Source organism: Cyrtonyx montezumae, unplaced genomic scaffold (genome assembly GCF_038088225.1).
Source record: "Cyrtonyx montezumae isolate F1298 unplaced genomic scaffold, pur_monq_1.0 scaffold_2, whole genome shotgun sequence".
Lineage (NCBI taxonomy): Eukaryota > Metazoa > Chordata > Aves > Galliformes > Odontophoridae > Cyrtonyx > Cyrtonyx montezumae.
This window is the reverse complement of record NW_027071936.1, coordinates 46,491,105-46,508,863: the sequence shown is the minus strand read 5'-3', so window position 1 is coordinate 46,508,863 and position 17,759 is coordinate 46,491,105. Positions and strand designations below refer to the sequence as shown.

Sequence of the window (17,759 nt, the reverse complement as noted above, 5' to 3'; positions counted from 1 at the left end):
ATATGATGCTCGTGGACCTTGACCCACTCTGCTCCTCAAATTCATTACTTAAAAAAATTAATCTTGAAAATCTCCTGGAACTGTCTTCCTGATGCTGTGGATGGGAAAGCAAAGCTACCTTGGATGTTTCCTTGGCTCTCCTTTTTTAAACAGATTATGTTAAAGCTGCTTGCTAATCTGCTTCTGAATTTTGAGCAATCCTTTAGAAAGAAAAGAAATCTCTCTTTCTGTCAGTTTAATAAGTAGTTTATTTGTTGGCTCTTTCAGTTTCATGTTCCTTTGCAAGGACGCTTTTTAGTTTCTCTCGCATGTTACTACAGGGCATTTTTGCAAGGTTTGATTTGACTTTTTCTGCTGTGGTCCCGACTCTGTTCCAAGTGGAAACTAAATTTAACATCAGCTTGTCTAACGTGAGTCATTAGCAAATCTGTTTCCTTTTGTTTTTCTACAGACTGTGGTGGTAGTGGTGATTGTACCTTCTAGCTGAGTGGGGGGGGATTAAAATTTGTTTAAGAACAAAGGACTTTATTTTTTTTATAAGATTTTTCCCAAATTGTTATCATTTTTTAAATCTTGACTCAGATAATTAATCTGTTTTATTTTCTCTCTCTTTATCTTGATACATGTGCAGCACAGCTGCTTTTATGCACCTCAGATTTTGGTGAATCTCTGTAGGAGAGACTTTATGTTCCCTGAGCAAAGCACAGAGATCCATTGAGTGCTCCATGGGACTCTGTGCTGCAAGAGGGAGGTTTCTCCATGGAGAGCTTTTTGTAGTTTAAAGCCGTTCCCTCTTGTCCTATCACTCAGACTGTGTAAAAGGTCAGTCCCTCTCCCATCTATATTTTCTATAAGCTCCCTTCAAGAACTGGAAGGCTGCAGGGAGGTCTCCTGGAGTCTCCTCCATGTGAAACAAGCGCAGCTCCCTCAGAGTTCCTTTGCAGGAGAGATGCTGCTGCCTCTGATCACCCTCGTGCCCCATCCTTCAGACCCTCTCCAGCAGCTGTGTCTGTGCTCATTGTTCGATAAGGGCCGGGTTCTGTGTTCTGCTCACACTGCAGCTACTCAGCAGCCAGGTTTGTTATCTTCTTCAAGGTCTTTTCTGCTGTGCTTATCGCTACGGCTATGAGTTCATCTTCACAAAACCCCGTGAAGAAAGAGGCAGAACTATCCCAGTGTCCTAACTCTGGGCACACAGGGCTGCAGATTTAAAATACGCTGTGCTCCCTTGTGGATGGATGTTGCAGCCTCCTCTGTGGGGTTAAAGAAAGTTCGTTGGCTTTGCTCACGGCTGGGTGCTCTGTGGCTGACAGCTTTGGCCTGCAGGGCCTTCAGAGGGCTCACCTGGGGCCAAGCTGCCTGGTTTGTGCAGCACCAGACTGGTTCCCAGTATCTGCTGGCACATGTCAGACCTACCCTCCCTCACCTGCACAACCTCACCCTCACCAATTGCACATCGTGCATTTCAGGGGTGGGTCAGGTTGGGTGTTAGGAGAACGTTCTTCTCCAGAGGGTGGTGGGCTCTCCAGGGCAGTGGGCATTCAGATTTGATCTGATTTGCGGGTGGTGCTGTGTGGAGCCGGGAGAAGGACTCTGATCCTTGTGGGTCCTCTCCAATTTGGGATATTCTGTGATGCTCTGCCGTACACAGCCAGCTGTAGGGGCTCTGCTTTTGGCAGCTGAGGGGAGTGAGAAGTGGCTTCAGTGCAGAAGACCACCAAAGGCCACAGGGGGCACCTGGCAGAGAAACTACAACTTCCCAACTGACCAGATTCCTGAGGGATGGCTTTGGTGTCATCATATTTTAACAAAGATTTTAATACTGTAAATTTAATGTTAATTAGTGGAGAAAAACCTACATTCCTTCACCCCCACAAGATCCAACAGCTGACTTTTGACCTCAGGAGGTCCTGTTCAGGGTTATCCTGGTACTTAAGCAAAGACATGAGTGCCAGCACTGTTGGGCATGCTTCTCTGCATGGAGCAGCCATATAACAGAGCAGAAGCACAACTTAAATATAGTGGCATGGCACCGGTTAATGGATGTTCAGCATGAGGTTGCTACAGTGCAGTATTACTGAATTAGGCTCTGTCACCCTGCTGCCTGTTCCACATTGGCTGTGTCCCAGCACGCTTAACCACATTTCTCAGAAACACTGTAAGCTATTCCTTCTTTGGAGATATTCAAGATCCCCCTGGATGCTTTCCTGTGTGACCTACTGTAGGGGAACTGCTTTAGCAGGAGGTTGGACTGGGGCATTTCAAGAGCTCCCTTCTGAGCCCTATGATTCTGGGATTTGGGCTGCAGCTTTGCTACCCCGAGCAAAAAATACAAGAGAAGCTGAAGTCCCACAGCTCACTGGGTTAAACTCCTGCAGGCTAACAGGCACCCAAAGCATGGGGATTTTGTGATGACATCACCTGGCACCCTCTAGGAGGAGGCAGCAGCCCGTGGCCAGGCCTGTCCTACTTGGCTGGAGTAGGTGTCCGCTGCTGCAGAGAACATAAATCCCAAAGGAATATTTCTCCTCCTACTGGGAGTCAGGATTTCCTAAAGCATTAAGAGATGATCAGCCAGCACTGAATTTTGGATTTCAATGGGGTTTAAACTTCAACGCCTTAAAACCCAGGTCTTAAGACTGCAGGTGGGTACCTTCTCTGAACACTCTATCTAACCAGTGCATCAGTATATAAATGCTGTCATGTTTTGAGGCAAAAATGATTTGCTTTATATTCATACTTGAATTCTTCATAATCTTTCCCTGTGCTTTCCAGCACTTCATACTGAAGAAGAGCTTAATGAAAAGGCCATGTTTAAATGCACTTATATTTAGAACCAGTTGTGGCTGCTGGCGACGTGGTGTGCACAGAGGGAGACAGAAAAGTTAACCAGAGACCAACTTTTATTGTGCATCCTTATGCAACAGAACAAATGGAACTGGAGGTATGTAGTAATAAAACTAATATTCAAATTAGGATTAACACCTGAAATAGTAAACTGCAGGTAACAAATGTCTTTATAATTAAAAAATATCGACTGTTTAAAAAATTCTCTAAGTTTTTAAATATTTTTTAAAAGAAATGTGTGTTGCCACATAGAAAACAATTCACACGTCCTATAGAAATTGTCACAAAAACCTTACTAGTCTATATTACACTATGCACTCTTTTTGTACAATGTCTGGTAAAGGTCTATCCCTAACCTGTACTTACTCTACACAGTACAATCATCGTTAGAAAGTATTCATAGAATTAACTACACCATAACAATAAAAATATCAGGATTAATGGTTTTTTAATCACAGTTTCTCCACAAATATTTGTCATAGAAAATATAGCGAAGGCATGTTGGCACAGATGGGCGTGCGGTACTGCTACACAGAGTTTGAGAGAAGGCAGATACATAAATGACAGTAAGATTAAAGAGCACGGAGGGATGAGATGAGGATCCATCCTCCTGGGACGTGCAGGAGTGACATGACAGATAGCAGCCTCCTGCTGCCAGCCTGCAGCGAGCAGCCAGCACAGGAGGGATGTGCTGGTGTGCAAAGCACGGCACGTCAATCCCGGCGTCTCACAGCTATCTGTTATTTCAGGTTCCAGAGCACTGTACCTAACGTCTTGTGGCTGCATCCATGCTTTGATATGTATACATTTATAATGCCTCGTGACTCAGGTAATTGGAGCCAGTGGTGGTGAAGGGTTTTTTTTAAATGAGATGGATGGGTCAGGTGGCCACAACAGCAGTTAAAACAAGGGAGATGCTGTTGTTATGTTAAAAAACAAGACTAAGACAAAAAAAGAGATGAGCTCCTGTCTTCTGATGTCAGCCTGTGGCTGCTAGTCACGTACAGCTGATGGCACGCAAGCAGCTGAGGGCAAGATTTTGCTTACCAATGAAAGGGCCAAACCTGCAAAGCCATTTCAAGTGCTAAAGTGGCTTTCAGGGCAAAACTATACATTTGGTTATTTTGCACAGTATGAGGGTGTGGGACTGTGAGTGATACCAGGGCACTGGCTACGCTTTTTACACTAAAAATAAAGCTAGACTTACAAGATATTCCAGGAGAATCTTCAGGCTACTAAGTGAGAGAGGTCTGTCCAGTCCAGTAATTCTGTCCTGAGACTGTTAAAAAATGAAGCATCTGTACTGTTAATCTCATATGCTTAAACATTTGAAAGGAACTGCCACAATGTCTACAAAGATACAGCATGATACATATCGCTGTGGACAAATTTACAGTATAATGCTGACTCGCACGCTCTGACATGTTTTACCAAGTAGTTCTGGCAAGTGTCACCACATAGAACATATACCAGCGAGACTTACACCATCTGAGCAATGTAACATTTTCTATAATAGTTCTCTTAAAAAAAATGTGTAAGTTCAACACAGAAAAGCTACTATAGGATATCTGTACTGCGACGTTTTTATACACCCAGTTTCTTCCCCCCTCAGCCACAGCACCTCACTGTCTGGCCTGAGCAAGTCACCTCTGCCTGCCATGAGGGATGCTGCCCCAAACCCCGTGGCCTGGTTAAGGTGCAGTGTGACTGAACTGCTGTTAATGTTAGAAAATAAATCGGTTCTTCTGCAGCAGATGAGTGCCTACCAAGCCCCCGTTTTAAGAAGTACCAAAATTAAAAGTGAGTCGAGAGGTATTGGACATTTAAGGGCCTAAAGCATATCCTGGCTGAGCAGGGTGCACACTGAAGCCTCCAGGCCGCTCACAACAGCGGGTGAGGGGGAGGCCGATGCCAGGGCAAAATGGTGGTGTGCGTGAGCTGCCATTTGTGGGACTGCCCCAGGCCTTTGTCTCCAGCTAGGTCGGGGCTACGGCTGCACTGCCCTGCAGAGGGCGCTTCCAGGCCCTCAAGGGGAAGGATGCCCTGCCCGGCATGGGGGAAGGTTGGGAAAGAGAGGAGAAAGGTGGAAGGAGGAATCAGTAGCTTCTCCAATGGTTTGAGCAAGGTAGGGTAGGAAAGCTGGGCAGTATGAGACACACGTTCAGGAGAATAAACACTGATGAGGTAGCACTAAAGGCGATCAAAATTTGGATTTTCTTTCCAAAAACCAGTTCCCCGTCCCTGCCTGTTGGGAAACATCATCCCAAGGAGGCTGGGCCAGGCACTGACCAATGCCAGCAGCAGCCTGAGCGGCTGACCAGGGTATGGAGATGGAAACCCCCTGATGCTGAAAGGAAAGGAGGTTGTTTCTTTGGCATTACGTATTTCTGGAGTGCATCAATTTGGAGGGACGTGGGACTCCCAAGCCTTTGAAATTAAATGTTTGAAAAGGACAGGTTGTTTTTCCTTTACATCGACATCTGCTTCCCGTATTGTACTCTGCTGTGAACTGGCTTCTCCTCTAGAACACATCCTTTTTTACAGCTCTTAGTCTGGATCCCAGGCTTACAAAGAAATGCTGAATTAGGTTTTTCTAACTCGGCTCCTCCCTGAATGCACCACTGAACATCTGACTGTTGAGACCAGTGCATTGCCTCATCTATTTTGAGGAATGGATAGAAAACACAAATTAAAGCAAAAACAAGAGAAGTCAATTATAAACCTTTAAAGCTACATAACATTGCTGCAGAATAGCAACAGACAAAACAAAACCTGTCTACTGAAATGGCAATTTGTTTCAGCAATCTTTCTTTCTTTTTTAATGAAAACTGTCATGATCAAGTCTAATTCACCAGAAATCTAGATTAAATATAGTCTCTATCTGACATACAAAGCAATTTTTATATATTAGAAGTGCCTGTTATTGTTCTGGGCATTTGAAGGACTCTGTAGTTGACGACTGGTGCTGTTTTATGCAAGAAGGTTAATTTCCTGGCATAGCTGGCCAAAGCAAGTCCCTGAATTTTCCATCTTACATGCTTTTTTATTACATTTGTAATCAGGCTACCTTCTGTTATGAAATGAGTGACCACTTCTTTCTATTGTCGCAAGCACGGAGATGTGTTCTTACATCAATCATCTACTCAGGAAAAGCAAACAGTATCTGGTCATTACATCTGAAGGTCCAGACCTGGGCCTGTTATCAATATGCAAATGAAATGGCAGCTATTGTTTCTTTTGAAATTTTTTGGAATTTTAAGGGATCTTTTCTCTAGAACTAGATGAAGCAAACTGCAGTTTCCCCTTGGGGTGCTACAAAGGGTTTGCAAATAATAGGCACTGAGAAATCCCGTAGGGCAGATTTTGAAGCAGATTTTTTTTTCTGTAAATGAGGATATGATAGAATGGAGAAGCTGAAGTGTATGCAGTATGTGTTCATACATGCTTTGGACTCTTAAATGACTTTAGGGTAAGTATGCTTAACAAATAAGTCTCTTCTAAATTAACTGCTTGCTACTGTTGTGTGAGTTTCCGCTCACTGCTGTCAATCACCAGATCCATCTTGCATACCTCTATTGAAGACCTCGTCCTGTGACCCCGGATGGTCAGTCCCTTCGTAATATGAGTTCCCATTGTGAAGGAATGTCCCCACTGCACGCCCCTGACGAGCGTGTCCTACCGCGTCGCTGAAGACCTTGTTGATCTGCTCTTCAGATGGCATCCACCAGTCAGGATTGGAAGTACAATGCATTCTAATGAACTCTGCAGGAAAACAGGTAAGAATACAAAAAAACAGCTTGTCTTGGCAGCACTTGCTATTACCCAGACACCAAAAGCCCATGGGAAATAAGGAACAGGGCATCACTGTTCTACTTAAGCAAAAGTAAAGCCTTATGGGAAATGCCATGATAATGCCAGCTGTACTTCTGTACAAGTGTGCTTCTCCACATGCATGTCTGCTGTTCTACCTGATGGGATCTGGAGATAAAATCCCTTTTTGTAGAAAGAAAAAGAATTAATCCTAAGTGACGTTTACGAATCAGCATCTGCAATACATCTAGAAGTTAAAAGTGGGACGTGTTTCACTTGAAAACTACTGCGTGTGTGTGTGTGTGTGTGTGGTTACTTTCCAGGACCTTTATCATCTCCCTCTGCTGGCTGCTTGAACACCAGCAGGCTGCAGCAGTCACTACTGGCATTTCAGTTTGGCGCTACTTTCTCCTTGGTGCTTCCTTTCTTTTAAGTCCTGCTCTTTTCATCTTTTGGAATCTGACACTTGTTTTTCAGAGACTAAACTAGCCTTAGAAATAGCTAAATGAGATGAAAGGGCTAAACTGGGGAGCCATGCAATAGCTACCAATGTGTGGGAAAGTGAATTGTACTGCATGTAATTTGGCCATTTAAGCTGCTACTGCTGCTTCTATAGACAGCTGTTGGTGTGTGATGATTAGCTCTTAAATTTCTTTCCAGATTCTTTGACGTGCAAGAACTACACTTGCAGAAGGTGCCTTGCCAATTCTGGAACTGTAACTGCTAGGCAGATCTCCAATAGGTGTTATTCGGACTTTGAAACATCAAAGTCCAATTTGAAATGTGAGGGAGCCTCATTAAATGTATTGGATGTATTGTATCTTATAAAGGAACCCAGCTTCTTATTTATTCTGTAACATGCAGCATTGTGTCTCCTAGGATATTTTTAAATTCAATTTTCTCCTGTTGACAAGCCAACAGCCCACAGTAAGTGGAGTAAGGTAACTTAATTACTGTCACAACATCTTGAGACCATGGAATGCTGTGCTCTTTTCCTACATGAGTTGCCATGCCTGCAAGATATCTCATCTGCTGGACAATTAGGACATGATTTTTGCATAGCTCTTCCAGCAGTGTGTCTGTGGAAGTGGTAGCAATCTAGGATTTAAGTTCATTTCCCTGAAAACCCACTCAGACAACAGTAATTCCTAGTTATGTTCAAAGGAGGCTTCACAAACATATTTCTTTTCTCAAAGAAATGGTCACTATGTAAAGGGTTAGTCTGAAAACTTAGGCATGTGAGGCTGCTGGACAGTCTGGGTCCAGTCTGGTTCCAGACAATGGGCTGTTGTAGGAATAACTGAAAATGTTTACAGATGTTTAATCTACTTTGAGTGGAGAGAGTAGCAGTTTGCTCTGCTGGTTGTGCTGTGATATGGTGGGAATTAGTCAGACATATGTTACCCGAGCTTGCAAATGGGTAGGAGCTAATAGCTAACTCCTGGCACTGTGGAATGTCATAATGTTCCCACCCATACAAGTAAGTCCAAAGGGACAACTGTCTATTTGGCTTTCTTAACTACATGGAACATTTAGACTTCCTGTTTAAGCTCCTGAAAACGAAGGAAATTGGCCTTTCTCTTTCTTCCAAAGAATGCCCCCACATTCAGACTTCTTAGTGCCCCAAAGAGGCAATTAGCCATACATGTAAATTCATTTACAGGTGGTGGAATTACAGTTAGTCCTAGTGGGAGGAAGCGGGTGAGAAAGAGGAAGAAAAGGGCATTAGCGCTCTCTCTGTGCACAAATCATTAGATGAAATGTAAATCCATTTAGCAAACAGTATTCAGCCCTTCAGTTTCCAGAACTTCTGAGACCCTGAATCCGGCTCCAGACTGCACTGTGGCATGCTGTGTAATGACCTTGCCCCTATATTGAGCACTCACAGAGCATAAGGACTGACAGAGTTTTGTATAACAGGTTAACAGGTTCCTTCATGGTTCAAGAACATCTTTGCCTACTTGTCTGTATATAAAAACTGAGTTCACCACCCGGTTACATCAATGCTCTACAACTAAACTTATGATTTGCTTGACCTTGCTGAATTCTTCCAGCACAAAAGAGGATCCATCTTATGCATAAAACAACTTGGGGTTGCAGTTACGTGACTAAGAAATATTGCTGCTGAAAATTTATCAGTTTACACTGCATTGATTTGTAAAACATTCCTGAAGTCAGCTCAATCTAAATGTAAGGTATGTGCTCAGAGGACACTATAAGTAAAGTTAATTACATAAATGATAAGCAGATGCATTTAAGAAATGCAGACACTGATACTACAACAAATATATATTTTTTAAACAGGACACTAAGAGGTCCTGCTTTGTAGATTTCATTATAAAACATGGTAACAGATCTTAAAATTTCAGGAAACCCAAGTATGAAATGCCACAACAGAAAATTCTTCTAAATCTAGGTCCTTTTTCTGTATTGTCCAACATCATCACTGTTTGCTGTCGTGAAATGCTTGCAAAACTCCCTCTCTTTTTGAGGCCAAGCATGGGGGTTCCCTAACTATTACAGTAAATGTTACATCAGTTTTTCTAATAAGTTAAATCCTAGACTATTCATCTGTGCACACCTGTATTTATCTAACTAACCTGCAGATGTTCTTGGCCCCATAGAAAGTCCAAACCTACTCTGAATCTTTTTAGATCAAGCCACTCACTGGTGGCTTTGAGCCCCATTTGCTGAACACATTTGGCTGAAAATATTCCTCTGGTTAACTTAATTGTGTATCAGCATCAAAGAATGCTCTGTTATTTTACTATAAAAGAGTGCAATCAGGACAGTCTGATGTTCCTTTGCTGTTTCATATACACTGGTGTCATGCACTCATTGATCCGTCTCCTCCCTTAAGTGAGCAGCTTGGCTTTTTTCCCATTCAAGTATCTATATACACAAATATAATACATACATACACATATGTATGTATTTAACAAAAAAAAAAAAAGAAAAAAAAAGGGAGGGGAGGGTTTCTGGCTGCTTGTCACTTGTCTCTGAAACCCCTTCTAGATGTGCAACTGTCAGCCAAACGCTTCTACTGAGCCAGAGCCAATGCGGTGAAATGAGATCACATATGGTGGACACTGAGCGAAAGGATGCAGTACCTCTGAGACATGTTACTTTTACTGGATCCAGAGGACGTCTTTCAGGACCTGTCTCTCCTGACTGCACTGACCTTTTCCTTTTCCCAAGGCCGCATGAGTACTTAAGCTCATCGGTTGTGAAAACAAATCTGATGAGATATCGAAGGAGCCGCCGTCCATCTTTCTTTGACGAATTTACAGCCTCATCCCACTGTTTACTAGTGATGTAGACAGGGTAGTTGTTCAGCAACTGCTTGCTCCCCTGAAAAAATGAAATATTTCCATTGCTTAGTTTAGTTTACAAGGCAAATAGCGTCAGCTGCAATAAGAACACATGCTTCTAAAATAGCTGGGATACTGACAGCGAAACACACACCGAGGTGAACACATCATTGCTCTCACTGAGTACCTTTCCAATTGCATTTCCATTTCTTCTAACTGCAACTTGGCAAGGTGAAAGAAATACATTTAAGAGATGGCTACTGATAATTTGCACTTCAGCAAGTAGGTTAAAAAGTGCTGAGAACCAGCGACTGGATATACTATTTAAATATAACCTTTCTTCTTAATCTGTTAAAATGCATAGAAAGGGTCTTTGAAGAGGATGATCAAATGGATCACTTCACAGCAGCTGACAGTTTTCTTCAGAAGTGGCTCTTTTGGTCTATTTTTATAATAAACTTATCACTTCTGCATTGCACACCTAAAACCTGACAGCAGTTACGTTACTGTGAAAAAACATAAAGGAAATAAATAAAGCAACTATGAAAACTAAAAGCTTCATTACTATTAATGAATGCCATATTAACTCAAATTACAGCTTTACAGGAATGCCACTGTGTCAGCTGAAAAGAAATTTTGCTTTTAACCTTTGTAATTTGTGTGTTTTAGTATTCCAGCATTAAATGAATGCTGAGGGACTAATTATGGGGATTCCTGTAATCCACACCCATTATAAAACCTCTTGAGTCAACTGTACCTTAAACTGCATTACATTCATTCTCGCTTCCCATAAAACACTATGGTTTGGGATTAGTCAATTAATATACAATGGTACTGTTAATATACTAAATAAAGGAAATAAAGCATGCAAATGACCCAACACCACACCCTCCTCGGTGCTTCTATAGCGACGCCTGTAATAAGAACACTTTAATAAAGTGTTTTCTACATCTTTGTGCACCTACTGACTTGCGGTCAGCTGCTGCAAAGTTGTCCTCCTTGCTTTCACATCTTTGATATCCGAAAACTCTTTAAAGGACTGCTCTTGTCTCTTTTCATACAGTTATAAAAGCACACTGGGGGCAGCTCGGGAGCATCTTTGAAGCTTTTCCTTGAGATGTGCTTTTAATTTTTTTGATAGTTTGATAAATAAGCACAAGGCTGTGAAGAGGGGTCACTGGGGAGTCTGTCGGTACAACTCGAGACCTTGTCACCTCCCAGTGTGTGGAACAAGGCTAGGAGCATTGCCTTGCTGCAGACCTAACTGGATTAGTGCAAACCACTGCAAAAGCAGCCACGGGCAAATCCAAAACTCAGCAATGGAAGCCAAAATATAAAGGAGACAGGTCGTGTTGGTCTGATGGCCAAACATCCCAACACAGTCGGAGCTGACGCTAATATTTCCTTGGCCTGTTCCCTCACAGATGTAATGCACAGGACCATCTGACCCCCAATGCTGGCAAGTATTTTTCCAGTGGTTTGCTCAGCATTCCTTCTCTATATACTACAGATTCCCAAAACTTCCTTTTTTCCTACTAAAATAAAATACAGTGAGGCAAGAATCTCTCTTACTGACACTGGTGCAGCTGACTCCAGGCGCTGTCGGACTCCTCGCTTTTGGGCACACGAGGCAGGAGCAGCACAATGCCAGTCCTTGCACAGTGTAAAGCTCCAGGCTCACTCGTGTGTGTTAGGGATGGATGGTCATGGGTAGCTTTGCTAAGCAGCAAGTTATTGTAAAAGCCACCTTTCTGTTTAAATGCATCCCTCTAATGGAAATGTGGGTTTTTAAATCTAGTGCAGAAAGGCCTTACATCTAAATTTCATGAGAGCTCCCATTACTATTAACGGTGGAGAAGGTAATAAATTTTGTGTAATTTCCTCAGCCCAAATTTTATTATACTTCTCTCTTATTCCCACTGAAATTTGGGATATTTTTCCTTGTTCTTCACCAAAGGCATGATACACTGTTATGATATTCTGCTGAACAATTACTGTGTTCCTGCTACAGACACACTTTCATTACTTGCTCTGAAAGTAAGGCACTTCTGGGCAAAATATTCGTGGTAAATATATGATGCAGCTTGATGTGTCCAGCAGTCATTAAACTAAAAAACACAGAAAACCTTCCAGAAATGAAATAAGCAGATCCTGAAGGATGAACTAAAGTACAAATGCGTTCATGCTTGTATTTGTACATGATTAAACTTATGAATAAAAGATTAGCATCTAAGTGTTTAATTGAATAAAAAATGCTGTCACATCGTGACAAGTGATTCCATGTGGGCACTACAGAACAGCCTCATTTTTACAGTGCTGAAAAAAATTGAGTTATACAGAAGAGCGTTAAAAAAGGAAAATGAAACACTGGAATATATTGGAGTGATAACATCCAATGATATTTAAATATAAATATATACGTATAGCAATTCGCACAGGGTACAACTGAGGAGAGAAGCATTCTGATGCAAAGGCTGAACTGCTGTAAAGCATCTGCAGCAAAACTGTGCTCAGTTGGAATCTGTGAGACTTGCATGACATATAATTTGTATGAGGAGCAAATAGGAGGTCACACTAGACCTCCATCTTCCCTCCTGTGACTTTGTTTGAATGATGGGTAGTGACATGTATGGACTATATGTATGTAAACATGCACAGCAAGATCCTGAAATATAGCCACTTTTTACACGTCTGGACAGAAACATACTGGAACAAAATCAACAAATTACACCAGAGCTGATACCCACGTCTATACACATCTACCCTGTAGAGAAGGGGAGGACATCAATTCCCTGCTTTTTCTCTGAAGCGTTTTCAAAAGGCACAGCATTACAAAAATCCCCAAACTCTGCATTAAGTACAGAATACCTGATGTGTAACATTTTGTTTAGGATCCTGTCTGTAAAGAAAGGGTGCTTCAAAGAATTCCTGAAGTCACACAGCGGGTCTGGTGGCAAAATGAAGGAAGTAATAATTTGCAGTTCAGCTTAAAGCAGCTCAGGGCCACAATATACAACAGAAGGCTTTGTGGGAAGCTGGAGGCAGCCCCATTTTTTTTTCTTTACAAAGCACTTGTTGGCCATTAGCTCTCCACCTCCCCCATCTCTCTCTCTCTCTCTCCTGGCTGGCAGTGCCTTAGCCCCCCCTCTTTGGTCACCCAGTAGCACCCGCTAGGCTGGGAGGAGGAAGGGGGCTTCATCAGGCTCCAGCTACAGCTTTCACCAGGCCAACCCCAGCCTGAAGTCCCTCTGACTCATCAATAATGGTCCCAAGGGAAGGGGAGAGAAAAACTACCTCAGTGGGGCGGATGCAGATGCACCAGTGATGAAGTTCTTACATTGCTGGGATTACTGTACCGAGAATGATGGTTTAAGAAAAGAGTTTTACATATTTTACTATTACATGTACTCTTCCAGCAACTTCTGATTTATTTTCCTACAGATTTTCAGTGAATTTTCAAAGAAAAGTAAGTGGCTTGTCTTCACTGTACGCTACCTCAGTTGGATGGTCTGTTGGCTGCGGTACCATAAGTTGGTTGTGATGCTGAAGTACAGTCTTCAAGTAATCCAAAACAGTCTGGCAGGGTACTGCATGAAACAAATGGCAATTATTGTATATTAGCCAGCTAGCACAAAATAGGAAAACAATATTAAATCAAGCAGTGTTCTTCAGCATTTGTGTACTTCTGTGAGATTTATTTCAAATAGGAAATATTCCTCATTTTGATCTGTGCTGTCATTTCATTCAATAAATACATAGCTGATGCTGTGTTATTATTTCCTATGTGGACATCTCGGTCATTTATTTTATTTTCTACCTGCTACTTTGTAAACTAGGCTTCCTCTAGTTTGAAATGACAGTTATTACAAATACAAATTAGGTCAGCAGTAATGACAGGAAAAGCATCTGTAAATACAGTAAACAGCCCAAACTGTACTAACAAGAAAACATTCCTTGGACCTAAACCATGCACCGATTAACACACACATATGCTCTCATGTTTCTGAAACCACAGCATGATTAACTATACCGAACAGATCTAATGATTCATATACTTTACTTTTTGTTCCCTTCCTCCTTCCAATTTTTTTTTTATAAAACTAGGTGTTAGGCAAATTGCTTTATTTGTCTTTCCCTCTTCATTCCCCTTTCCCATCCCTATCGCTCTCATCCATTTCAGTAGTTGAACCAACATCCTATTCCCTTCTGCTGAGGTGGATAGGTTAATTAGGGATGATTCAATTACAGGTCTCTCTTAAGCAGATGCTGCCACATCCCTGATTAACTCTGGAGTATTTTTGAGATACAGTGCTTTTCTCCTGAGCCCGAAACACAGTAGGAGACTTAAACAGATATTAATCCAACACTAAAACTGACTCTTTCATGAAAAACATCAATCAGCATCAAAAGTATCAGTCTCACATTTTGTGTGGCTTATTTCAGCAAAGTATTCTCAGATTTTCTTAGCTTCACCTAAAAATCCAGAAAAAGAAATCTCAGTGTTCCTCCTTATTTTTTTCTTAGTTTTCAGCCTTTACACCTGGCATCTGGGGCTCTGTCTCAAGCTGGCAAACAGAAAACAAGCACTCAAATCACCGACATGGTATGAAGGTGAGATTTATGGTGGCCTTCCCCCAGTGTTCTGCACTCTTCCATGGGCACTCCCTGTGGGTAGTAACAAGCCCCTTCCTAGGCACCTCAGGGTGATGCATCTGTAAAGACAAGCCACTCTCCTGTATCATTTGATATAACATGTAAGTACTTTGCCATGAAGTTGTGAGCTTATGCGCTGGGCAAAAGTTAGCACTTCCAGTGACTTGAACTGTTTAATATGTCTGGTGACCTCACTGCTTATTACTAGAGTTAAGTGCATGAGGAGGAGAGTATGGGTGCTTTTTTGTAGGAATAAAAAAGAGCCTTTTAAAGTAAGTCATCAGATGGCTTTAGAAAATGTTTCAATTCTACAGAAGTCAGAATGGCAGTCAAGCTTAATAGTCTCACCAACCTGTTTGGTAACCTTGCAGCAACAGCTGTGTTTCAGCCAATAGCAGCAATCAAAAAAAATCAGTACAATAAGTTCTTGGCTGGAACAAAGGAGAAAAACGTGCTAACCACAGGTGGTACATTGGATATTCTTCAGAGGGTGTAGAAAGAAAAGATTTGGCTTTTCTTCCCCATTTTTATATACAGGAAAGGTTATGGAGAAAGAAGATATATATATCTTTTTGTCCCTGTGGATGGGCTAGAGGATGAGACTGTATTTGAAGATCCTTTTCTTACATTTTGTTCAGCACAACCAAGTCCCTGCGGTCCTGTGCTAGGTGACTGCTGCTTGCCTGAAGAGCTCAACAAAACAGTGGTGTCCAAATCCCTGCAGAAAATTAAATGCTGACTGAGGACATCATAGCCTGGTGAAGAGGAAAAAGCTTTTAATGGTTTGACTGATTAGCATGAGGCTCTAGTAGTCAAATGGAAATTGTGCCCTATTCAAAACACATCCCTTTTGCACGTGTTTGCTGTCTGATGTGTCCAAAATTAAGTCTGAACTGCAGATACCCACACACAGGTTACTGTATTTAAATAGGTGACTTGGGAAGAAGCACAAGGATCAAGAAGACTTGCTCTGAGAACTTCAGAACCTGTGTGATAGGGTCAGCAAAACCTCCCACTCAGATACCTGAGATCTTCTGTGAGGTGACAGGAAGAGTGAAAAGGGAGATGATGGATGACCACATTGCTGGAAAGAAGAGATGCTCAGACCTGGAGGATAGCTGAGAACCCTGAAGCACGAGTGAAGAATCCTGTTCCTATCCTTGGAAGTCACTGCCCTGAATGTGCCCCCTTTTGCTTAGCAATGCCACTGATCACATTACAGCAGCCAAAGCATCAGTTCTTCCCCAGAGCTTCAGTGTTCTCCAGGCCTTGTGAAGCATTCTTCACATTCTTCCAATGAATGGGGCACAAGTGAGAAGACTACCATACTCAGCTTGTCATGTCCCTGGAACAAGTACAGCTCTAACTGTATATTTCTGACAAAATGCTTTCACACTGCTAGTGAAAAATACAGAGGTGCTAAAAGCTGCCTTAAGTATAAAAACAGTTCTACCATCACAAAAGCAATAAAGATTCAAACACAAAACTGTATGATTTTTGTATTGTTCTGGTAACTGAAGGACTCTGAGCACTTTTGACCTGCAAACTCCTCATGCATCACACAGATTTCTGTTGGCACAGGTAACTCCTGCCTTCCAAACATCACATGCTGCTTGCGAGGCCTGGCTTCTCGAGTTTCCATTTCACTAAACCCAAAAGGAAGCCTCAAAGAGGACAGGGTAAGGCCACAGACACAAAGGTTCAGGTTTGGTTCCATGCCCTTCTCTGAGCTTTACAAGTGCTGAGAAATAAGAAGCGTTTCCTCCAAACTTTGTACTAAACATAACTTCAGAAGAGCCTGTGGTTCCCAATGAGTATGAATAATTGTGGTAAAAACAAGTTCTGTGCTTGTTAATCAAACCGACTCGAGACAGATGTGTCAGTGATTTTCAGTGTTTTTTCCTGAGAACTATGTAGTTTGCAGAAGTCTCAAAATAGATATATAAATATTTTGTCTGCAAACTTTGTGCAAATTGAAGCCACAGCGCTTAGTTCTAACACCTGGACAATGAACAACAGATAACAGTGACCTTCTAAGAAGCTGCAAAAGAAAAATAAGTGAAAATCTCCTCTTAAGTGCGCATGATCAGAGCTGAGGAAGACTACGGCCTTCATCATCTCGAACACCAGGAGGCAGAGGACAACCCCCAAATAACAGCCGGCGCAGTCCAGAAAGAGACAGATAAGACATGAATGCAGAGATAAGAGACAATAAAAAGAGGGGATGGGAGGCCCCCTCCTCTAGTGGAGCGAAGACTCCCGGCCACCCAGCGCTGCTTCGCTCCTTTATTGCTTGCTCAATAAATTCCTCACTGTTGGCAACGATTGGTGCGTATCGTTCTCTTCACACCTATAACATAATCATATAAACCTGCTCTCTTATTCATTTTGTATTTGCTTCGATGGGGTCTCTAAGGAGTTAACAGGATCGTCACCGGGAGGGACAATTCTCTGCACACTTCTGCAAATATCAGGTAACATTACTAGAAGGGACCTGTGCTTACTGTAACCAAAGAGAAAGACGCTAATGTAGAAATAATGCTTGATCTGATTTAGTAGAAAGCCTGAGGGGAGGCAGAAATTTTCCTGCCCATTAGGAAGAGGTTCCCATGGCCCCTACCTTCTGTATGACTTAGGGAAGACAGTGGCACAGCAACCTGGCCTGCAGGGAGTGACAAGGAGTGAGAGCTCTGAGCAGGCTCGACAGCAAGGAGAATTTAGTATGCCGGGAAAGCTGGCCACGCTGAGATGTGGAGCACGAGACCAAGCAGGACATGCTCAGAGGTGGCAGAGCTTCATTGTTAATTGATCAAAGTTACAGACCTCATTGTTATTCCATGCAGTAAACTTTGTTTCCAAATGCTGTAACAAGTGTTCCTTTGGCATAGCTTGACACAGCTTTCACTGCTGAATATCCTATCTTCTAATAAATAGTTGGACACCAAGTATACTGACTAAAAGTTTCCCAGGCCCCACCCTCCCTGCAGACAGCACGAGCTGGTAAAAAGCCGAAACATTCAAGATATCCTAGCCAGGCAGGGTCTACTCTGGGCTGGTGATTTTTTGGTACCTACTATTTCTCCATTAAAAATGCACACCTTACTTCAGGTCTGAAACTTTCTTCTGCTGTGTTTTCTA

At 42.3% G+C, this 17,759-nt stretch overlaps 1 protein-coding gene across 1 annotated transcript in view; it reads right to left on the bottom strand.

The window, feature by feature from the left end:
- Nucleotides 1–4,906: 4,906 nt before the first annotated feature.
- Nucleotides 4,907–17,759, bottom strand: part of BEND4 (BEN domain containing 4) — a 28,014-nt gene continuing 15,161 nt past the window's right edge. Inside the window, exons 3-5 of the mRNA XM_065737094.1 lie at nt 13,464–13,555; nt 9,768–10,008; nt 4,907–6,609 (exon numbers count right to left, since the gene is read on the bottom strand). Coding sequence (XP_065593166.1) covers nt 6,392–6,609; nt 9,768–10,008; nt 13,464–13,555 — 551 coding nt within the window. The 3' untranslated portion in view covers nt 4,907–6,391. The remainder of the gene's footprint in view (nt 6,610–9,767; nt 10,009–13,463; nt 13,556–17,759) is intronic.